The sequence below is a fragment of the Bos mutus genome, chromosome 25 (genome assembly GCF_027580195.1).
Source record: "Bos mutus isolate GX-2022 chromosome 25, NWIPB_WYAK_1.1, whole genome shotgun sequence".
Lineage (NCBI taxonomy): Eukaryota > Metazoa > Chordata > Mammalia > Artiodactyla > Bovidae > Bos > Bos mutus.
Window position 1 is genome coordinate 13816952 of NC_091641.1, and position 25226 is coordinate 13842177.

General features: G+C 40.1%; 1 protein-coding gene across 10 annotated transcripts in view; it reads right to left on the bottom strand.

Moving 5' to 3' along the window:
* Positions 1–25226, bottom strand: part of RABGEF1 (RAB guanine nucleotide exchange factor 1) — a 70556-nt gene that overhangs the window by 3958 nt on the left and 41372 nt on the right. For 5 of the 10 annotated variants that reach the window (XM_070362894.1, XM_070362900.1, XM_070362897.1 and 2 more), the window contains 7 exons: positions 21670–21858; positions 19482–19648; positions 14286–14455; positions 8147–8228; positions 7289–7421; positions 5959–6050; positions 793–1049 (listed from right to left, as the gene is read on the bottom strand). In XM_070362894.1, coding sequence (XP_070218995.1) covers positions 793–1049; positions 5959–6050; positions 7289–7421; positions 8147–8228; positions 14286–14455; positions 19482–19648; positions 21670–21858 — 1090 coding nt within the window. Of the gene's footprint in view, positions 1–792; positions 1050–5958; positions 6051–7288; positions 7422–8146; positions 8229–14285; positions 14456–19481; positions 19649–21669; positions 21859–25226 lie in introns of those variants that run through there. The other 5 variants (XM_005889879.3, XM_070362899.1, XM_070362895.1 and 2 more) reach the window with 4 other exon arrangements.

Below are 25226 nucleotides of genomic sequence, written 5' to 3' on the forward strand. Positions count from 1 at the left end.
CTCTGAGTCTGGCAAGAAGAGGATGAAGAAAAAAGGTGTGCACACAGCTAAGGCTGTGGGTCAGGGGGCCAGGAAGAGCTACAGAGTGCAGGAGATTCAAGGATCCGTCTTTTTAGACAATTTACCAGAAATGCTTCCTTATGTAACCTGGCCTCCCCTCCCTACCTATTACCCTGAACAGCTTCCAGCACAGGAAACAAAGAACATAAGGTGTCTTGAGGCTCAAACTCATGAATGAGACAATAAATCCAGTCTAACGCAAACAAGGAGAAGTACAGCGGTCAGTAAAAGGAAGTATGTGGCCTCAGGCCTTAGATGTGCGCACCCCACAACTGTCCCGCCTAGTGTTATTATTACTGTAAAAAAACAAAAGCTGAAAATTGCTGCACATCCTCTATGCATCAGCATCTCAGTATTCAGTTTTAAGAGGGAATTTGTAGAAATGAAACAAAAAATAAACATTAAGTCTTTTAATAAAGGAATCAGCCCAAGATCTCATTTATTCATGGTTGAAACAACCAAGTAAATGAGCGGCTCTTACAGCTGCGACTCCTGGGAGCGACAGCCAACAGCAGCAAAGACACTCAACGTGGCCATCGTGTGTCCTGAGGGGAACCACAATGGCTAAGTCCTAGGAGGTGTATGTGTGCCTGGCCTGGTCACATGTGCTCTGTGGTACCAAGCAAACATCCTCAGCTATGTTGACCCCTCAACTCCAGAGCACAAACATGTCATAGGCCTGTGAGAGCCCTCTGGGTTCTTCTCCACAACACCAGCAAGTCAAGTCCTTACCAGATTGGTGAAATAGTAGCCATCCTCGCCCGTCATCAGTCGGCTTGGGTTGCAGAAGCGGGTGATGTACTGGATGTTGGACTGAAGGCGTGGGGGGTTGCCCTTCAAGACAATGTAGATGAGTGTGGGTAAGAAGTCATCGGCTGAAGCCGGCTCATTCTTGGTGATCTTGATGGCATTGAAGATGTGCTTGCTGCACTTGGTGATGCAGGCCAACTTATCCCGGGGCACACGCTTCGAATCCATCTCAATGATATCTACAAAGGAGAAGAGATGCTGCTTCCAGTGAGGAGACGGTTACATCAAAGAGGCGTCGGGATCATCGTATTTCATCTCTTAAGTTACAGAGGTGCACTAACCCGTTCTCCACTAGTTAACTTAGCGTATGAGAAAGCCTGCAACAACAGTAGACACTAGCTCACACTTGGGCACACGTGCCCATCAGCCAGGCACTGTGTGCTCTACAAGCATACTCTCTCCATCCCCAGGGTATACACGTGCACTATTAAGGGAGCTGAGGTTCAGAGAGGGTCAATGATTTGTCCAAGACTATACAATAAAAAGGCTCATAGCAGGGATCTGAAGCCAAGCCTAAGTCTAAAGGGCATTCTTTAAGTCACGATGTAAAATGTGTATGAACTCCCCAGAGAAATAAGCAGAGTCGTTTCACTGTTTTTGTTCCTCATAAATACACTGTAAAACTCAGTCCAGAAGGCCTCAATTGCATACAGCGTTTTAGAAATGTGGCTATTTTACAAGGCGTCTCTGAGCTGGATATCAAAGTGCAAGCGGCTGAAATCCATCACACAGAGGTCCACAGTGGCCAATCCTCACGGCATATAAATCTCCCACTAGCAACAAGTATCTAACAACAGCTTTATGACACTTATAACCTGCTGGGTAGCAGAGGGGATGAACATAGGTATTATTTAATCTCATAAACAATTCTTTATTTCTCTCAGAAGCAAAATTATTTCACTGCCCTTCACTACCACTAAGTCCAACTAGCAGGCTCTTATAAATTCACATTCTCTGTCACAAGGACCAGGAGGCAATGAGGAATGATTAAGTTTGAACTCTGCACTGTCAGAACTACACAAAAGGAGGGCAGGTGGGTGCCTCTGGACAGATACACCTCCCTACACTCTAGAACACCATGAAAGAAAAGAGCTGAAGTGGTTTAATTTGACACCAATTTCTTGCCATTAGCAGAAATAAGTTTCAGATTTAGGTGGTTTGGTGGTACACGCCAGAGAGTTTTTTTCTGCTCTCAGCCCTCATCCCCGGAGTCAGCTACCTGGGGAAGTTCTCACAGGACCACCAGCCATGGAAGACTAACATGTGGGAGACAGGAACACTGGACAGTGCTGAGACCTTATTTTAATTTACTAATACTGCCCCCCTTCTTACCTGTCTTCTGTATGAATTATATAATTTTTGTTTTATTGTTCAAATTTTTAATTCTGGGTTTTAATTACTCTTACTATGTCTCAGTCTATTTATTTTTCTTTTTCTATTTAAATATAACTTATTACCAAAAAGATTTGGGGGAATGTCCACATATATATATTTTTTTTTTTTTTCCAGTATTCTTTTTTTTTTTTTTAAACTTTACACTATTGTATTGGTTTTGCCATATATCAACATGAATCCACTACAGGTATACATGTGTTCCCCATCCTGAACCCTCCTCCCTCCTCCCTCCCCGAACCATCCCTCTGGGTCGTACCAGTGCACCAGCCCTAAGCATCCAGTATTGTGCATCGAACCTGGACTGGTGACTCGTTTCATATATGATATTATACATGTTTCAATGCCACTCTCCCAAATCATGCCACCCTCTCCCTCTCCCACAGAGTCCAAAAGACTGTTCTATACATCAGTGTCTCTTTTGCTGTCTCGAATACAGGGTTATTGTTACCATCTTTCTAAATTCCATATATATGTGTTAGTATAGTGTATTGGTGTTTTTCTTTCTGGCTTACTTCACTCTGTATAATAGGCTCCAGTTTCATCCACCTCATTAGAACTGATTCAAATGTATTCTTTTTAATGGCTGAGTAATACTCCATTGTGTATAAACCATTTTCACCCTATTTATCCTTCTGCCTTTTGCTGTTGGTTTACATTCTCCATTTCAAACATTTAACCATGTTCTCATTAATCTTTATTCCTTAAGTTTTAAAATAAATTAAAAGTGAATAACAGGCACATATTTTATTGCACTTCACAGATACTGCAGTTTTTTGTTTTTTTTTTTTACAGATTGAAGGTTTGTGGCAACCTATGTTGAGCATCTCTCAGCACCATTTTTCCAACAGCATTTGCTTATTAATTACTCTGTGTCTCTGTGTCACATTTTGGTATTTCCTGCATATTTCAAACCTTTTCATTATTATTATATCTGTTATCATGATCTGAGATCTTTAATGTTACCATGGTAATTGCTTTGGCATTTTTAGCAATAAAGTCTTTTTAAAATAAGGTATGCATATTGCTCTTTAGACATAATGCTACTGCACACTGAAGAAACTACAGTACCATGTAAATATAACTTATCAGCACTGGGAAACCAAAACATCTGTGTGGCTCATTTTCAACGGTGTTTGCTTTATTGTGATGATTGGGAACCAAACTCACAGACTCTCTGAGGCATGCCTGTATTTTCTATCTGGACGCATTTGTAGCTGCCCTGCCAAGGAGCAAGGCCAGCAGTGTAAAAAGAAAAAGAGAAGAGAAGAAAAAGGAAAATAAAGGGGAAAACAAAACCCAAGGGACTTCTCCCACACTCTCCATCTGGTAGTGAACCCCACCCTTCCCAGTATCTTTGAGTCTGAGAGAAGTTTCTTTTTGCTTTTAGACCACCCAACCCCAGGAGCAGTTCCATGATTTGTGCTGCCCTGAAGTCTAAACTAGGAGAGTGGAAAGAAAAGTAAACAACACAGGAAACTCATGACTGCGTTAGCTGTTCCCTTAGTAATGACTCCCCTTCCCAATCTGCCTGCTCGGACTTGCCTTTCCGAGTCCTCAGATACTGTTTTGTGCTTTCCATTCAGGGCTTTTGAGAAAAGTGAAAGCGTTAGTGTCTCAGTCATGCCTGACTCTTTGTGACCTCATGGACTGTAGCCTGCCGGGCTCCCTTGTCCATGGGATTCTCCAGGCAAGAATACTGGAGTGGATTGCTATTCCCTTCTCCAGGGGATCTTCCCAACCCAGGGATCGAACCCGGGTCTCCTGCACTGCAGGCAAATTCTTTACTGTCTGAGCCACAAGGGGCCAGGAGGAAAGACAGGGTTGAGGGTGGGGACTCTATCTTAGCAGATGTCCAGACTTATCTTTAATGCAGTTTTGAAAGCAAAGTAGGCAGTACTCCCAGGCCAGTCAAACTGGGTGCTAGTGACATTGTGGCCGATGATTCTGCTGCAGGGACTGTCCTGCACACTGCAGGGTGTTTAGCAGCACTCGGGGGTTCTACCCACTAGATGCCAACTCAAGTGGCACAGGCCTCAGTGCAGTGTATTTATAAACAAAAAGGACAGTCCTGATTAGAAGCAGACAGTGATTTTGAGAAAGTTCACTGATTATCTCCACATTTAAGACTATTGTTAGAGACTGTCCTTTTGAAGGCTGACAAGTTTATAGAGTAGGAAGAAAGTGATCATATCAACTCTGGTCCTCAGAGGCAGAATGTGCCAGCTCTTGGACTGGCAAGAAGAGGGGGCTAAGATGAGAGCGTAAGAAGGCTTTTAAAATTTCATGGCTATACTTTTACTATCAAAAGATCTCTCCAAACTTCATCTTAGATGCCAAGAGAGCAAAGTTCCACAGCTCAAATTCTGTTAACAAACTGCTGATATACTGACATCTTCTTTCTTATTTTTATTTTTCAGTAAACAATGATTTGGCACTTGTAGTTTCTAGTTTTCTAAGGTCTGTCCTGTGGCTTTTTAGAAAAGAGTCCCCAACATAAATTCCTATGAAGTACTTTAAATGTAAACCAGTTGATCTTGAACTTACTAGTAAGAGTCTTTGGGGAAAACATAAGTACAAGTTTCAGGCTTCACTTTCAATCTCTTATGGATGTCCCCTGAGCAAAAGGCAGGGGTGGGGGTTGGGCCTTGACCCAAAACAGTCATTCATGGGACCCATGAGGAGCTTAGCAGAAAAGCTCTGAGCAACAAAGAGGGTGGTATTTAGTGAGGACAATTAAACTCTACACAGGGAGGTACAGAAAATAATACATTTTATACCAAGAGCTGAAATGTGAAAAAGTACAAAGAGAAGCAGAACCTGAGAAAGTGGAAGAATCATGTTAGCCAGAAGACAATTCAGTCCCTGAAGGGGCCTTGAAGCTAAGTTTCTGTAACAGCCTCACCTTCTTTCCAACCCTGATAATATCTTAAGCAAACCCTCATTTCTTACTGTAACTCGAGTCTCTGGTTCTTATAACCAAAGGAGGCTACTTAATGGCGCACCTCCAGCACTGCTAACATCAGCTGACCCACTTTTGTTCCCAGTAGAATTTCATTAAAAATCTCTAAATTGGCAATCTCTTTCCAACTCTTCTCCTTAATTAAGAAGAAGTTGGGCAAGTTGGATGTCTTCTCCACCAATTTTGTTTTAAAACTTTTGTGTTGCACTTCTGCTGGGTTATTTCTTGATTAAGAAACAGAAACCTTATTAGGTGACTAGACCTGTCCAGAACATTGGAGCCACATCGATTTAGTGCACTTCATTTACTTCTCCAACTAACCAGAAAAGAAATTCAAAGCACATCTCTGATTAACAACCAACTAGAGGCATCATTTTAATATATAATTCTAGCTTGGGGATAACCATGCCTCACCAACTTCATCTCTCAAAATTATTTTGATACATAAATGCAGTTGAGTTTTAAGAAATGTATCTAGTTGACTTTAGTTCAATGCTCAAGAAATAAGAAATGGTCATGGAAAATGAAGGGGGAGAGTGGTTTAGTTGCTGATCTGAAACCTAACACTCTTAAATCACTTTTACCACATTCCAATATAGCTTTGGCAATCTGCATTTTAGAAGTATTTTAGAAATACTATCTTTTTGCTCACTGAAATAAGTACAGATTTATAAAGCAAAATGCTAACTTCAAGGGGAAAACATCCAAATACAAAAGTTCTTAGTTTCACTGACCTGTAATTGCTTTCACCACCATATCGGACACTTCTGGAATTTCTTCATTAACAGGGACACAAAGCATCTGAGGTGTAACCCAGTGCAGGGCTCTACCGAGAGAAAGAGAGAGACAGTGAAAAAAAATGTCCAAGGATGGACTGTAATCATTTATCATGTTATTTCCTCAGTGACAGAAAAAGACAGGGCACCGCTGGCTCGTCAGGCAACCCCAGCCCCTGCACCTACTAGCAGCTCGGCTGATGTGCTGAGCAACTGGAATCCTAGGATGAGGCTTCTCTTCTGCACTTATCACAAGAAAGCAGAAGACAATTTTTCCGGTTGAAGTGAAATTATACTACATTGGAAAAGCAATGGATATTTAAGAATGAAGATCTGGGAAGAACCTGCTGCTCCCTGTCCTCACTGCCCACCTTTTAGGCTCTGCCCTCGACTTCTGAGGCACACCAGAGCCCGAGTCAGAGATCATCAGGCGTGTGTCACTTCCGCCTGAACCACTGAGATTTCTGGTCACATGGTGATTCCACTCGTGAAATTCTGCTGCCAACCCTCACCACATGCTTGACTAACGCTCTCACCCTGCACCTCAGTCTAAAGCCCACTGAGTTACTTCTGGCTTCATCCCTTATCTTCCCAAGATCAATTCCACACTTCCGATGAGACATCATCAAGTTCAGAGCTACCGATTACCAGCCCCGCTGTCTGGGAACCCCACTTGTGATCCGAGGCTCCCTCTCCTCCAGAAACACCTCTTCAGGCTCAGGCCTGGCCCTGTTCCCACATGTTGACGGCCTCTTTCCCCAGTGCTCTGCTGCCGCTAGAATGCACAGCACGGGCACTCGCTCCACTGGCCATGGAACAGTGGGTGCTTTGCACAGTGCTAGCAACCCAGGGCTAGTGGAAAGACGCAGCAGCAGGAATGGCTGAATCACCCCTGGGAATAACAAAGACAGACAACACACACTGCCTTTATACGGATATTCACAGCTTCCTGCCTGACAAGATAGTTAGTGCAGTGAAATGAGAAAACAATGAAATTTCCTCTTGTTCCTTGGAAATTTTGGAGATCTGAACACCAGGCATAGTTCTCATCTAAAGCTGCCTGGATTCAAATAGATGAGCACGATGGAGACCTGAGTCTTCTCCTCTTGTCAATTTACCACATGCCTTTTCTTTCTGACATCACAAAGGAGTTTATATGCTAAGGATGGCAGACACCTTAGCTGTTACTTTCACCCAAGGTCTGAAACTCAAGGGCCCAGTTTTCTCGGATGTGTTCTTCCAACGGAAGGTAGTAAATACAACAAGGAAAGGCAGAACAACCAACTACCTGATCCTCTTCTGAATAGCAAGATCTTTCTTCTCATCATCAGTAGTTTCTGGACAGAACACATATTTATAGAGACGAGTCATGATGTACTTTTCAATCTGATCCATTATCTTCTCAACTCTTTCTGGAGGCACTGAAATATTCAAAAGGATACTTGAATGAAGGATGAACATTTGAAATGAAGAGTAATGTTTTCATAGTACTTTCAATGTAGCAGAAAACTAATTTACCAGAAATACATTAAAAACACTCAAACAAAAGTATAAAATATTAAAAAATACTCTAAAAAAATTACCCCAACTTTTGCAGCTGCCTTTTACAGAATTCCTACTTCTAACTTAAGCTGTCTGGCAGGACCTAATAGGTGTACACCCTGCTTAATGAGAAGACCTTAGCATGATGCTACATTAGAAAAGCACTTGAAATTCTCAAGACTGGTATGTGCTGGCAAGACTCACCCTCTCACTTTTCAGAGGTCTACTATATGACCTTAGAGGTCACTCTAAAGTAAATAAATGGGGCATATTTCTCATCAAGATGGCAATTCCGAGATGGGGGTTTTATTTAAAAGCCTCCCAAGGGGTTTTACCTGACTCTGTCCCTATTCCCAATGAAATTATTAAATATTGCTCAAGAAATTATCCAATTGCCTGATTATCTTGGAATGATATACGTGGTGGTATTCAAAGATACTGCTAAGTATAAAACCAACTACCTGAATGTTAGTGGAGTAAGCTACAGAACAGAGCAGGCAAACCAACGAAGACTTTTGAGAAAGAGAGCAACAACTGAGAGACCCAGCAGGAGGCCTGTGCAACTACCAGCAGTCTCCCGGAGGCGGGCTACCCAAGGGATTACCTTTTCCACGAGTCTGCATTCTTTCAGCCACATTCTGGTAAAAATCCTGAGTACACTCTGACTGCTCCTCAATACTTAAGTCCTGAAACAAAGGGACAAAGAGGCTGCTAAGTAACTGAAAGACAGATCAGGAGGAAAGCTCTAAATTTTACAAAACTTACTCCTTGAACTAATCCCCAAAGTACTTACGAATTCAATTACTGCTGCAGGGAAGAAAAGCCTGTCCTTTAATATTCTTTACCACATTCCATGACTTCTCATTTCTTTCTGCTGTATACACATATTCTTACATGGGTATAATGCATATTTTGATAATTTACATGTATATGTACATTCTGACTTACCTAGTCTACTTAATCATTTGATGGCTTTATAATATTCCATTATATTAGCCAATTTATTTAACTATCTTCTACCACTGTGTGCCATGGGTTCTTACCCTTTTTTCACTAGTTATATATTGTAGCTATAAACAACTGTGTGAAGATAGTTTATTTTGGGTTATCTCTTTGTGATTCATTTACAAAAGTGGCATTAACTGCTTAAAAAATATGAACAACTTTACAGCTCTAAATATCTGTTCCTCAACACACTCCTCAGAAACTCCAAGTACAGACATTAGCCATGTATGTGTGCTTATTTCTACACAGCCCCTCCAACACTGAGCATCGTAATTTTCATTTGGGTTTTACTGATTTTACAGGTGTTAACATATATATTAGTATTTATTCCCCACTTTCTTCCAAAGAATGTTTGAAGTCTATATGAAAGATAAACCCAGCTCAGAGCAACCTAGAAAAATGACAAAACAAGACAAAACATGGAGAGAAACAGAAAGTAGAGCTGGAAAGATAACACTAAAATGTCTTCCTTGAAGATACAGTAGTAAAAAAAAAAAAAAAAAAAAAGTCATCCCATAAATTTGTCTAACTAAGCTGTCTAGCAATCATCAGCAAGATGAAAATAGTCACACAACTGAGTGTCCAAATCTAAAAGCAGTTTCTTAGGTGAAATTCTGACTCCAAAATCAGGAATTTCTCCAAGGGTTCTCATGAAGATGTCATCACAGGAGGGCATGGATATGGCGCAAGACAAATTCCACAGGACTGCTTCTCACAGACCACCTCTGCACAGGCCAATGACGTGGGTCAATAAAGCCCCAATGAAGCACACAGTCCCTGACGCCCTGGCTGATTCAGAAGAGATGGCCTGGGGTGAGAGCTAGTGAGCAAACCTTGCCCACCTGCCTTCACAATGTCTCGTCCACCTTCCCTGGTTTGGGTCCTCATTACCTCTCCCCTGGAGTTCAGCTGATCTTCCCACTTTCGATCTTTCTCTTCTCAACTGATCATCTTAGATCACGATCTGGTCCCCACGTACGCTGCTAGGTTTCCTATTGTTGAGAACCTGCATTTAGCTTTCCCACCTCTCTAACAATGTAAAATTATTCTCTGTCCAGATTACTTCTGCTCCTCTCCAATCCTCCAGAAGCTGCCCAAGGAAGTCCCACAGGGTTTCATTCAAGGCTCGGTCCCCATCTCACCTCCTCTGCGAAGATGTCCTCTCCATTCCCTTGGTCAAAATAACCTTGCAGGCCTCACAGCACTCAAAAGCACTCTGTCATACCTTAACTGTTGCACTCCTTAACTGCCTGAATGTTTAATACCATTAAACCTTTTTCCTGATTATTAAGAACAATTTTCAACAGTTCCAATTTTAGCTCCTCTCTGTAGATGAAATAAGTACCTTAATCTGCTTTCTTCTAATGTTTTTCATTCTTAGCTCTTTTATTTGGTGGGCATGTAAGGCTCGTATCAAACACAGACCTTAAATAATTTGCAAACAAACTTCCCTGTCTTCTTCAGCAGCAATTAGTAAAAAGCAATCCTGTTCCCCCTTGTTTTTCTAATTCTCATATAATTTGCTCCTGAGAAACTGAATTTATTTCTGGAATCCCTGGTTTATTTCACCATTCTCTCTCTCTTTTCTGTCTATATATGAAAATCATATCTAGTTGTGGTAAGTTTCATTTTAGTATATTCTGAGTTGTCTGCTATATTTAGAAACTTCCCTCCCAAACTCCTGCTACCTTCTTTTACTAGAATAAAAAATGTAACATGTATAATTTAATATTTTAAGTATTCATACTGACCTGAAAGGTATTTGTAAATTTATCTTTTTGTTTTCCTCAGCTAGATCCAAGATATCTGTACTTCCTCAGCTAAATCCAAGATAAAATCCAGAAACAGTCTTTTAATTCTTTGAATAAACCTCTTTCTGTATTAGATTATCATTTAATATTTAATCTTTTTATTGCTATTATCTTTATTTTTATTTTTTTTTTGCTATTATCTTTAAAAACTGCTCTTTTTAAAAAGTCTGCTAGGCTCTCTAGCTTTCTATCTCTGGCATCTTGTACTGTAACTGAATTTTGTGGATTTATCTCACCAGGCTGCTAAATTTATCTCTATTGGTATTCTGTTTTTTTCTCGGATTTTCCGTTAAGATTATTTTCCCCCAATTTCCAGAAAATTATATTTTTATTCATTCTGAAAACATTTATTACATGGCTAATAGAATTCTAGCCACTGTACCAGGCAATTACATAAAAAATAATAACATTCTCAGAGGGCATTCAGATTGAACAGGAAGACTGAATGCAAATAATTCAGTACTTTCTGCAATAGATTATCTCCTTAGATAGCTTAGAGGAAGAGATAGACAATAAACTAATTTATAATACATAACATGGCTAACTTTCATTCGCATCAAATCTTAACAGTAAGAACACAATTCATTCTTAAGACTATTACCAGTACTCACTCCTAACTAGAAATATGGCCTCCTTTTAAAGGCCTAAATGGCCTGCTTTATAGGTGGCAATGGATCACCTACTTCCTCCCCCAGCTCCACACAATCACTGTAATTTTGTTACAGTTCAGAACACTCCATTTTCTATTTCTATTGCACAGATTTACACTTTAGCAGTGTTTATTTTGCAATGTGAACTAACCTGCCACTCTGTTTTCTTATCCTGCTTTAGATTCTTCAGAGGACTTACCACAGTTGTATATTATAAATTAGTTTATTGCCTATCTCCTGCACTAAAATGTCAGTTCCCTGAGGATACTATTTACTTTCGTGTCCTTGGAGGCTACAACAGAGCCAGGCATAGAAAAAAAGAATGCAAGGGGACATGCCTATGGCTGATTCATGCTGATATAAGGCAGAAACCAACACAATATTGTACAGCAATTATCCTCCAATTAAAAATACATACATCTTTAAAAAAAGAATGCAAGTGCCCATTTATTACTACTCTTCATACTATTGTAAAGACACAGGGAAACAGTTCTATGTTGATCTCTCCTATTTCTGCATCTTGTGAGGAGACACTGGCAGCCCTTGTTCTGCACCCTTTTCCAAGATAGCTGTATAGTGGACAGGCCGTGAAAACAGGGGTAGAGCCCCACTCAAGTGAAAAGGGTAGGTTGTTCACTGTCTAATATAATAAGGTTTCTTTCTGGAGTAAAAGTCAGGCAGGCTCACAGCCCTATGAAAGACCCTCTTCTTTAGCCTAACTCACTGCCTATACAGGGATTACCTGGTTGATATACTCTGGCCACTGCTAATGCTGTCATAAACTGGCTTCTTTTTTTTTTTTTTTTCTTGACCCAGGAAGCTTGTCTTCTGCCAGTATTCATGGAATTATGAAAGTGAAAGCATTAGTTGCTCAGTCATGTTCAACTCTTTGCAACCCCATTGACTGTAGCCCTTCAGGCTCTTCTGTTTATGGAACTGTGCAAGCAAGAATACTGGAGAGGATAACCATTCCCTTCTCCAGGGGATCTTCTCGACCCAGGGATCAAACATGGGTCTCCTGCATTACAGGTGGATTCTTTACTATCTGAGCCACCAGGGAAGCCTATGAAACTATGGCAGGCTAACTTTTAACTTGCAAGTAGATTACATCTCAGATCCTTCAAAGTTCTTCCCAAAGGAGCTAAGTGACATAATAGCACGTTTGTGCTGGTAAATTCTTTTAAGTTTTACAAAATTCCAAAAAGTTTTTCATAATTTTCTAAGAAAAAGCACAGTCTAACAGTGTAAATTATTTCTTTTCTTTAAGTATTCTTTAACCAATACCTGGGATAGTCTTTTCTATAATGTCTGTGTAAAGCCATTTTATTTTTTTTTCCTAAAAAAAAAAAAAAAAAAGTCTGGCTGAAGTCTTTTTTCCACCCTTAGCTTTCAAAATCTTTGACTATTTCCTTAATTATGTTTTGTGTATTTTATCTTTTGAAACTAGATCTCCATGACCTATTTTCTAGATTAAGATTCTTTTGTACTACAGTTAACTGTTTGATCTACTTAGGTTTTAACTTAACTTTTAATGTTCATATTTTTTGTATCACTAGTCTCTGCTGCCTTCAATAATTTCCTTTTCCAGGAAACTAAACATATTAGGGCTTTACGCCTTCTAAATACATGTTTAATTTTAAGTTTTAAAGTATGTCGCCAAGCATGTAGGCCTCAGATTTTAAGATAATCTACCTTCCAAGGGAATATATCCCGTGGTCATGAAGCTAGTTGATTTCTGTCAAATTCAATTACTGGCAAAATGAAGGTGGTAAGAACTATCAAGGTACGTGAATTCACTTCATCACTCTAAGGAAAAGCCAGGAGCAGTTAGTCACTTTTAGGAGCTAGATAGTTATTAATGACAAACTACTCGAATGTGCTTTTCACAAACATTACCATGTAATTTTTCAGCAAGAGAAATGTTTAAACTTTTGCCTTTGCTTCAGTGAATGAAATGTGTAAGGGTTAAGTGTTCCAGAAACTCACATTCTGAGACAGAAGGGACAGAGCAGTTGGTGCACCAGGTAGCCAAATTCTGCAGAATTCCCAAAGATGTTACATTCATTTAAAACACTCTGAGGGCACCAGAGTTTGAGCACATACAATGTTATTCACGACACTCCAGGGGTCCAGTAGTGTCCTGGCAGTGGCTTCTGCAAGCACCTGACATTACTAAACATATAGTCTTAACTCAATGAAGAGACTCCTGAATTAGAGTCCATTAATGCAATTGTATATTTAGCACTGGTTACCTGAGTTTTCCAACAAGGTTTAGGAAAAGATCAAAAGTATTCACAGATGAGTAAAGTAAACCAGGCTTTTCAAGCAGTATAGCAACTAGTTTTTTAAAAAATCTCTTTAAGCATTACTTTGCAATACTTCAGTGTATGGGAATTATGCAGGTGCTGAATGAAATTTTAACCTAAAGAGGTACATTTTGGGGATGAGGAAGTATTTTTAAAAACTCTCAGTGCAGATATAAAGTATTTCCTGATAAAATAAAATGGCTGAAAAAAATTTTAATGCAATTCTGAAAATACTTAATTTTTCTAGACTTGACCTGTTATGTGGGAAAAAGGTTGCTCATCACTGGCATACTCTAGGACTGGAGAAAATAGGAACAAAGAGGAAAAAGGTGTGGGCAAGAGTGGTTCACTGTTGAAACTACAGGTTAGAAATTACAAGGTAAAGACACACATGGAGAGGACACAAGCTGTTATCCAAGTGACCCTGGATAAGTCACTCATCCTCTCTGGCTCTCAACTTTCCTACCTGTACAATAAATGGACAGAAGTTGCTAAGGTCCTTTTCAATGTCTAAATTTTAGCTTTCGCTTCTCTACCTGAGCAAGGACAGGAAAATTAAAAATCAATATACAAAACCAAACCAAAAAAAAAAAAATCCTAAATGATTATTCTCGGTCTAATGATTATTACTTGAGTTCAAGGTCTACTATGGCCCTCTTGGCAGCTTACTATTTATAAGGTGACAAGTTAGGAAGGCTTACTACTAAAGGAAACAGTGTAAGTGGCTTTGATGCCAGACTTTCCACATGAAGATGATCCAAATACCATTGAGTTGTAGTGCAAAAGTATTAGCCTTAGAGTCATGTTTAACTTAGTTCAGTGACATTTCTCAGGTAAGTGACAACATTTCTGGATCTTTATTTTCTCAGTTGGAAAATGACAAAGTTTCACTAGATTATCTCTAAGACCTATCTCAAAGTTTCACTAGATTATCTCTAAGACTCTACGTTTCTAGGTGGTTCTCAACCTACCCTTTTGTAATGCATTGCTTCCAAAAACAGCTTGGTCTGCTTATAGATTTCTTGGCCTGTCTTGTGGAAGGTCTTGAGAAATTCTATGAACTCTTTAGACACTCTATCCGTTTCAATGCTGGTTTGCCGGTTTATGGAAGGACTGGGAGCTTTTGCTTCCTGAATTTCTGCTGGGAAAATTAAACATAGTAAGTTTCATTACACAGAAGATCCATGCATGGAATTACTTTAAGTATCTAACTTAAGATTATTTAAATTATGCTAAATCAAAGTTAAACTTGAATTTAAGTTATTTTATGTTTAAATATTTGGATTCTCCTTGTTTGTTTAATCGCTGAGTCGTGTCTGACTCTTTTGCAACCCCGTGAACTGCAGCCCATTAGGCTCCTCTGTCCCTGGGATTTCCCAGGCAAGTATACTGGAGTGGGTTGCCATTTCCTTCTCCAGGGGATCTTCCCAACCCAGGAATCAAACCCCTGTCTCTGCACTGCAGGCATTCTTTACCCCTGAGCCACCAGGGAAGCCCATGCACCTAGTAACACAGCTTTAAAACACATGAAACATAAAGAGAAGAAATTTAAAAATCCATGATTTTAATAGGAGAGTTCAATGCTCCTCTCTTGGTAATCAATATTATAGGTAATACAAAAAAGTCAATAAGGACAGAATACCTGAACAATGCTATCAGACAACTTGAATTAACTGATATTTATAGAATACTCCACCCAACAACAACAGAATACACATGCAATCTGACAAACTAACAGTGGTGATAGTTTACATACAGCAAATGTTTACTACGTGCTAAGTGCTTTTCCGATGCTTTGTTGTGTAATCCTCACAACTCTATAAACTAAGGCTTGAGAACATTAATTAACTTGAATGATGCTGCAGCTATTTAACTGGCACAAGCTGGAATCTGAACCCAGGACTCTGTGCCTTAACTGCAGCCTGAGCTCCTTACTATGCAGTATCTGCCTCAGCATGTCAGAGTGGACTGAGGACTCTTTCCAGGGAACACCATGCCCTGAGACTCTGTGGATCTGTAAGCCAGCCAAGGGCGGGGAAACTAACCATCTCTTTTATTGCCTTACTTGTGCACACTCTCTCCCTTCAACAAATACTATTTTCCAAAGACAGATGATTTTGATTTTTTAAAAATATTCTTTCAAAATGCTAATGAAAGTAAAGATACTCTGTATGATACTATAATGGTAAATACATATCATTATACATTTGTCCAAATCAACCGAATGTCCAATGCCCAGAATGAATCCTTATGTAAACTACATGCTTCTGAAAATCATGTGTCAATGTAGGTTCAGCAACTAACACAAATGGCCCACTCTGGCGGGGGATGCTGACACTGGAGGAGACTGTGCATGTGTGGAGGCACAGCACGTACGGGAACTCTCTGTATGATCCTTTCAATTTTATGTGAACCTAAAACTGCTTTAAAAAACTTAAAAGAATAAAAAAGATGAACTGCATTCACTAGTTATGAATTAGTATGTGCATGCATGCTAAGTCACTTCAGTTGTGTCCGACTCTTTGTAACCCTATGGATCACAGCTCACCAGACTCCTCTGTCCGTGGAATTCTCCCAAAGAATCCCTTTCTACCCATTATCTAGAGTCACAAAATTTTAACACTTTGCTCCATGTCTGTGTGCAATTTTTTCTAAATTTTTCAGAGTAGATGGTATGTATCATGCTCTTTATCCCTTAGTTTGAGTATTTCTTAGCAGCAAGGATATTCTGTTGCTAACTATAGTTACTGAAAAATAAGCATTTTTTTTTAAAACACAGGATCAAACTGAGGGTCACACATTTATTTAATGGTCATACAGTCTCCTCTAACCTGGAAATGTCTTTGTTTTTCATGACACTGACAATTTTGAAGAATACGAGCCAGTTATTTTTACTGAATGTACCTCAATTTGTGTTTCTCTACTGTTGCCTCATGACTAGATGTCAGGTGATAAATTTTCAGCTTAAATATTACACAATTGATGTTGTGTTCTTCTCGAATTATCATACCTAGAAGCACACAAGGTCCATTTCCCACGCTGTAATGCAGCTATCATTTCTCTATGTGTAATCAGTAAATAAGTTGTGGGAGTTAACCTGAATCACGGTTCACCACTTGTTCCTCAGGAAACTCCCTACTCTCACCCTAGATTCAGCATCCACTGGTGTAACCTGTCTGAACCAGTTCCTACCAGGATAACTGTAACATGGTGATTTTCTGTCTCCATCACTCCTATATGTGTTAGTCAACACTCTATGGTAAGCAAGAGTTTTCTTCCCTTCTTTATCTATTTTATTAGTTGGATGGACTAATAGATTATTGTTTTATTCATCTGCAGTCCATTTATTGTCTTTATTTGTTTTGATACCCAAATTTGGTCAGTGGGAACCCATTCAAGCTGACCTCTGGGTGCTTGACATGTCCCCAACATTTCTGAGGGGCCCTCCTTTCCCTGCTCCAGTTCCAGAATCACTCAATTCTTCAAGGAACCTGGATTCACTTCAGTGTAGGATAGTATTTAGAATCTAAGGTCTGAGTAGAAAGATTGGCATCTTAATTCTAAAAAAAAAAAAAAAGACAGCCTTCCTTAATCCCTCCTTAGAGCATAACTTTTAGATTATTTGTAAAAGATGAACACAAGATTCTACTCAGGGTGACATCTATTTGAGCTCTAAAGAAAAAGGGCATTTTAGAATGTATGAGCAACTATTTCAACTTGGCTGACCCACTGTGATTTACTCTAAACTACACCTCACTCAACCCTGCTTTGGAGATTAAAAAACTGAAAGTAGATTCTCTGAGTCTTTACGGTCAAGCTGTCCCATTAATCTTCTCTGAAGACACAGACAACTCTAACAGGAAGTTAAAATATTTTTCAAATCCCTTAGAAGGTTATTTGCATTCTATGTACCACCAACCTGCCCTGGCTTAAGAGCTTTCTTTCGTACCACCAATAGAAGCAAGTAAAATATCAAGAGCAAGGACATCTCGTGTTAACAAAGTAAAATAAAGAACACAGAACATAAAAGGCCTATTGTAGTCTAGACTCAATAAATGAAAACTGCATTTAGTATAGGCTAACTTCATCCACATGCAAAGGCCCAAAAAATAATCACCCTAAAATGCAGAGTTCATTTGGCAGAGTTACATAAGCAATCTGTGAAACAAAGATCCAATAGCATCTTCTTTTCTAATACACACACATCAATTTTTTTCCCAACACTCTGAAGTCTTTCTCACCACATGCTTTCTACAGACATAAAACAGCTAAAGGTTAAAAAAAAAAAATCTATCATTCTAAAGAAATTTAAAAAATTAACAACTATTCCACATGAAAGTTTTTAAGATTAAAAATCACTTGAAATTTTTCTTTTAAAGTACAAATCTTCTTTCCATAATACAATGTACACTGTATAGAAGCTCCTAGGACATGATTTTTAAAAGTGCCAAGTATAGGCATAAATGTGTGTGACTATTATGCACTTATCTATCTACATAGATACAGACACAGATATAGTTACAGGTGAACACATACATATTTGAGGTCAAGGGATGTAAGGGGAAAAAGCTTAACCAGGACTTAGGAGACCTGAACTCTAATATTAGCAAATCATTATATGATCTTGGGTAAATCAGTTCACCTTATGGGCTTTCATACTGTCATCTGTAAAATGTGACAGTTAGAGCTGATGATTTTATAATTCTTTACTATTTCACTTGTTGTCATATATCATCTCACTAGACATCTATAAATGCATAAGGTTAATCAGACTTCCCCAAAGAGGGAAACAGAATGCAAACTAAACAAGAATGAATGGCTTTGATCAATACCTCCGAGTTCCTTACCAGGAGGTTTTTTTCTATCAAAAAAACAACATGCATTTTAAAATAGCTAACACATATTGGAGACTGACTATGTGTGTTAGGTACTGTGCTAAAACTCTGTACACACATCAGCTCATTTACTCCTCAAGACATGCCAATGATAGGTATTACTATCCCTCAGAATAGACAGGGCTTAAAGAGATCAGCCTGCTTAGGTCACACAGCTAGCAAACTGCAAAGCTGAGACTCAAACCAGGGTGACTCCAAAGTATACACTTTTAATCACCTACTACACTACCTCCTCATAAATAAACCATGAACCAAATACATTCTTATCAAACACATCTAATCTGTAACAAGTATCGATTATTCCCCTTCTTACTGCTGTAGAGAAAACTCCTGACAGAGGGCCAAGCAAGAACAATTCCAAATGGATCATGTGAATGAAAAGATGGTGTAAAGGTCTGCCTTTATTAAAGAGAAGTGCTGTATTTTTGGATAAACAATCATTCCTTCTAATAAATAAAAAACAATAGTCATTAAATCCAAAAGATCAGCAAAGATCTTTAGCTGTGATACTATTACTTCCCTTCCTGCAGGCAGACCAAAAACCTAACAACAATTATCCCAGGTTGGGGTGGAGGGAGTGGAGGGAAGTGTCCAAGAGCACAGCTCTCTGACAGCATCAGTGTTGGTTATCAACACAGAGGTAGAGAGACTAAGGTCTAACAAGAGACAGTCTTTCTTGCTTTCTGCTGGGTCATTTCAATTAGCTTATCAGCTCATTGGTAGAACAGGTGTGACTTTAGCGAGAATTTTCCTGCTGGTTATAATGTGGAATTTTAAGCAATAGGATGAAAAAGGTCAAGCATATACAAAAGTGAGCCTTTCCTACATGTTCTCTAAATAGTATTTCCTATCTAGACACAAGCTGCCTCTCAAGCTTTCAGAAAACTTCTCTTTTAGACAACTTTAAGATAACCTGAAACAGTCATTTCTGATAACGTATGGATAGTGAGGATATTAAACAAAGGAGAGTAAACCAATATTCAAAAACTGAAGGCACAAAAAATAAAACACCCAAGCAGATACAATGGGTATAAATTTTATAAACAAAGCTATATGTTTCAACTACCTTTATTCCTCTGATAAAGTAAAAATAAGTTTTCTTAAACACAATGTCCTCCAACCAATGAGATTTCATTTGTCATCTGCACCTCCAACCCAACATCTCAAGTCTGCATTGATATCTCTGAATGCTTACAGAAATTACAAAGCTGAGCCCACACACATTCTGTGTCTCACTGGGCACAAAGGGAACAAGAGAATCAGAAAAATTACCCTTCTTTGCTCCAACCCTGGATGAAGCACTGAAGAATTTCTTCACTGTGGTAACCTTGCGGGTCTTCTCATTGGTTTTCTTCTCTTCAAACTTGGAAAATGTGAGGGATTGGGCCCCTTGGCTGCTCTGACTGCTGGCAAAGGCCTCTTCTTCCTCCCGCTGCAGTCTGTAATTCAAGGAGAGATCAAGAGTAACCCTGATATTCTCCAAGTTTTCCTTGCATCTACAGGTAATAACTTGATGAACTGGGGAGCTAAAACGTTCAGAATTAGAGGTTAAATACCAAAGAGGTCTGAGGTCTCTGACAGCAAACTACCCTATGTGCCACTACAAACTTCAAAAGGGACTTTCTCCGTGGATCAAGTTCATTCAGCAGTTGCACGAGGATTACACACAAAAAATACAGTCTAGTCCTCTTCCCTGACAACCTCAAGGGTGGAAGAGAGAACAAGCTAAGTCAATAACTACCACATACTGTGACAAAGCCTATAGTAGACAGCAAAACCCTAGTGCTATGAGAATACAGGGGGACAAAACCTAAATCTGCTGCAAGAGTCCAAGAAGGTTTTTTGTTTTAAATTTATTTTATTATTTTGGCTGTGCCAGGTCTTTGTTACCATGTGCAGGCTTTCTTTAGTTGCAGCAAGCAGGGGCTACTCCCTACTTGTGGTACATGGGCTTTTCACTGTGGTGGTTTCTCTTTTTGCAGAGCATGCGCTCCAGGGCATAGGCTTCAACAGCCGGGGTACACAGGGTTAGATGCCCCACTGCACGTGGAATCTTCCCAGATGAGGGATTGAACCCGCATGCCCTGCATTGGCAGACGGACTCTTAACCACTGGACCACCAGGGAAGTCCCAAGAAAGTTTTTATAATGGTGATATTCAGCCCAGTCTTAGATGGATCAAGAGGATTCCGCCAAGTGAAAGAGCATTCCAGAAAGAAGATACTACTACAAATGGGAAGGATGTGACTTGTGTTGAGGACCAAGTTCACTCAATGTAGTCAGATCCCTGACGATGTGATGGACTCTGATGTTGGATGTACAGGTAGGCGCCAGGTGGTAAGAAGCCTTGACTGCCAAGCCTGCTATAATCCTGGACTTGATCACGTGGTGGGGAATCAAGAAAGACTATAATCTAACACCATTATCTGAGCTGTGCTTTAAACATAATGCAGGTAGCTGTGTGACACCTGGAGGGGCAGACAGACTAGGGACAGAGACAGTAATTAAGAACAGAGTACACAGATTTAAGAGAGAGAAGTAAGAACCTGGAAACAGGAGAGGATGGAATTCAAAAGGCCTCTCTGAGCTGAAATAAGCAGAATTATTGCTTATTTGCAGCTCAATTACCTGCAAGCAGTGTGTGGGAGTGGAAGGAGTCGACTGAATAAAGAGTGACGTCATTAACTGGATACAAGAGGAGGGACAGGAGGAGCTGCTGGGAGTGGGGATTAGAGGAAATAAAAGCAAGAAATCTGGCCTTGGACCAGCTGAATTTGAGGTATTCATAATAAATCTCAAAAGTTATCCATAGAACTATGATTCTCGAAGTGTGATTCTCCAGACAGCAGTGTCAGCATCACCTGGGAACAAGCTAAAGCTACAAAACCTGGTGGTCCAGTGGTGTTATTCATGGCGTTTTATTAGCTCCTATGCTCACTAGACATTCTATGTTTTAATTTTTATCACAGTCATTTTCCTGGATAAAACTAACAAATGCCATTTTTTAAGGAAAAGTTAAATTTCTGTACTTTCAGGACCATGGATACAAATCAACAGGTTTCTACTATTATGTGCTTATCACTGTGCCAGATGTCATGCTGGGTATATTAAAAGAATGAGGAAAATAATGCTTGATGAAAGTCATAAGCCAAACCCTGAGCACTCATCTATAACCTCATTTAATCTTCACCATAAAGTATGCTCATCTTCATTCAAAGGAGCTTATTGTCTATGTTAGAGAACTAAGACTTAACTCATCCCAAACACAAAACAATTAAAAGTTAAGACAAAGTGAAGAAATCACTGAAAGCTATTCGTCAAGTGGTGAACGAAAGAAAATATCCATTTCTCTTAAAATTAAGCTGACTTGCTAATAGCTCAAAACAGAAGAGAAAAATGTATTCTCAAGCTGTGTATCCAGTTACATCATTGTCTAAACACCCCAAGTTAAGTTCTTTTACCGCTCTGCCAGTTCCCAGTCCTCCTGAATCTGCTTCTGCCTGGCTTTGTGGTACTCCTCTCTCCAGCACTTGGAGCAGAAACCCTGCCAAGCAGGGTTGCCGTAGTAACCACATCCTTTCTTGCATAGGAGCTCCGACTGATCCACATGAATTCCTCGGCGTTCAGACTTAAGGCTCATCTTCCTCCTGCTAATCAAAGAGCAAACAATAAAGTGTTGTTGAAAATGAATTCACTATCATTTTGCTCACAGCAAAGCAAATAAGAAAAAAAATGAATGAGTTTATCAACTTCATGCTGTAAGAGAAGGAAGGGGAGGAAGAGGGAAAAGAAGGTTTCAATATGGCAAATTCCTGTCGTACTAAAGAACAAACTTCTTATTCCTGCCCAATAATAAAGCATACTTTAAGAAAGGACTGATTGGATTAAATACCTAAACATAAGACACAAAACTATAAAACTCCTAGAACAAAATATAGGGGGAAAACTTCACAACATTGGATTTGGTGCCAATTTCTTGGAATATGACACCAAAAGCATAAGAAACAAGAGCAAAAACAGACAAATGGGACTACATCAAACTTCTGCACAGAGAAGGAATCAACAGAGTGAAAAGGCCACCTATGGAATTGGATAAAATATTTGCAAACCATTTATCTGATAAGAGCTTAATATTCAGAATATGTAAAGAACTAAAACTCAACAACAACAATAAAAATCCAATTAAAAATCACAAAGGTCATGAACAGACAATTCCCCAAAGAAGATATGTGTGTTAGTGTTAGTTGCTCAGTCGTGTCCAACTTTTTGCAGCCCCATGGACTGTAGCCAACCAGGCTCCTCTGTCCATAGAATTCTCCAGGCAAAAATACCCTTCTCTGGGGGATCTTTCTGACCCAGGGATTGAACCCGGGTCTCCTGCATTGCAGGCAGATTCTTGGCCTTCTGAGCCATGAAGAATACAAACAGCCAACTAACATGTGAAAAGATGTTTAACATCACTAATTACTAGGTAAATGCAAACCCAAACCACGACGACTTATCACCACATGCCTGTCAGAATGGCTATCATCAAAAAGAACACAAACAACGAGTGTTGACAAGGATGTAAAGAAATTGGAACCTTGTGCACAGCTGGTGGGAAGGTGAAATGCCACAGTCACTGTGGAAAACAGTATGGAGAGTCCTCAAAAATTAGAAATAAAATTACCATATGAGCCAGCAATCTCACTTCTGGGTATATTCCCCAAAGAACTGAAAACAGGATCTTGAAGAGAGATCTGCACGCTCATGCTCACTGAGCATTATTCACAGTAGCCAAGAGCTAGAAGCAATCTAAATATCCATCCAAGGATGAATGGATAAACACAGGATGAATGGATGAAGAAAATGTGGTATACACAATGGAATATTATTCAGCCTCCAAAAGGAAAGAAATTCTATCACATGCTACAACATGGATGAAGTCTGAGGACATTATGTCAAGTAGAATTAGTCAATCACAAAAAGACAAATCAAAGACATGATTCCACCTACATGAGGTATCTAAGTAAGTCAAACTCTTCGAACCAGAAACTAGAATGAGCCGGGCACGGTGGCACGCGCCTGTAGTCCCAGCTACTCGGGAGGCTGAGGCTGGAGGATCGCTTGAGCCCAGGAGTTCTGGGCTGCAGTGCGCTATGCCGATCGGGTGTCCGCACTAAGTTCGGCATCAATATGGTGACGTCCCGGGAGCGGGGGACCACCAGGTTGCCTAAGGAGGGGTGAACCGGCCCAGGTCAGAAATGGAGCAGGTCAAAACTCCCATGCTGATCAGAAAGTAGAATGATTGTTGCCAGGGGGTAGGGGGAGGGAGGCAAAGAGGAGTTGCTGTTCAATGGAAGAGACTTTCAGTTTTGCCAGATAAAAAGGTTCTAGAGATCCGTTGCACAAGGCACACATAGTTAACACTTCTGTACCATACACTTTGAAAACGGTTAAGATGGGGCTTCCCTGGTAGCAATGCAGGGGACGTGGGTTCGATCCCTAGTCCAGGAAGATCCCACATGTGGCAGGACAGCTAAACCCAACTACTATAACTACTGAAGCCTGCACACCCTACAGCCCGAGCTTTGCAACAAGAGAAACCACTGCAGAGAGAAGCCTGTGCAGCACAACTAAAGAGGCATGCACCAAGCATTACTTTTGAGGATTCTCAAAGGCAAAAGGGAGGAGGAGAATTAAGGAAGAAGGCCAGAACTCACTGTATCACTGAACCCCTGTTCAGGCTACCCTTTCTCCCCTCCAGTATCACCAAGTCAACCCAGAAATGAACTCCAGGGCACAGAGAGAGCTCCTTTAGTTCTGGGTCAAAGAATGAGAATAGGAACTCCTAACACTGAGAGAAAATATGAAAACCCCTCCATTTTCTCGTCTTTCCCCTCTTCTCTTGAGCCACTGGCAATCATACGATGTCCACAGAAGCGACTGGAATGAGAAACTGTGGGAGCTACCCTCTGAGCAAGGGGAACTACTCATTTTTCCCTCTCTCAAGTCTTCCAGACAGTGATGGGAGTACAAGACACAGCAGGGTAACTACTTCCACAGCTTTCCACCCAGAAGAGAGAAGATAAGCCCCGAGGGAACTTAAAAAATACAGGAGGAATCACTGAGGAGAATTCAAGAAAGCAAGCTGTGAACACCCTGGCCCATGCATGCACGCATAGGTCTGATGCTATTCAGGACCAAAGACTAAAACTCACACTAATAGAGACCACCACACAGGCTTCAGACTGGCACGCACCAGGAAACAGGTCGAAATAGCGCTGTGAAGCCTCTGAAAAATGAACGGACACGGGAACCACACCTCACAGAAGTAGGGTTGGAACCAGCAGCCTGAACTTGTCAGCAAAACTAAAAACTTTTGCTCTGCAAATGACACTGAGAGAAAAATGAAAATACAAACTACAGACTGGGAGAAAATACGGGCAAATCATACATCTGACAAAGGACTTGCACCCAGGATATGTATAATTCTCAAAACTCAACAGAAAGGAAAACCATCTGATTTTTTTTTAATGGGCAAGACTTGAACAGACTTATCCAAAGAAGATAAACACACAGGAGATGATTCTCCATGGTTTCTCACATTTCTGTACAAGGGGGCTTTGTAATTAAGACTATCTCAAGAAAGTTTGCATATCCAACATTCTCAGAAGGAAGCAATCACTGCTTCCCTTCAGAGCAGAAGACAAGTTTGTTTACTGTCAAGTAAAATAGAATATTACCCTCCAGGTCAAAAGTCAAGTGGCTTTGTTTGCTGCCCATTGTAAAGAATTTGAGTTCCTTAAGCTTAGGTTCCTCGGCTGTGACACCAGCCCCATGGGGCTTGGGACCAAAGGTAGCCCACGTGAGATGAAGCTTGTTTTATTTATGTCCTATGAATAATGAAGTCTTTTGTCTCCGACTCCAGAGTCTCATGACTTCTGCCAGCATCTATGAAACTGGCAGGCTAACTGGTTACATTTCAGACGGTAAGAACCCATGTCAGTCACATGGCCTTGACAACGTGGCAGCTAAG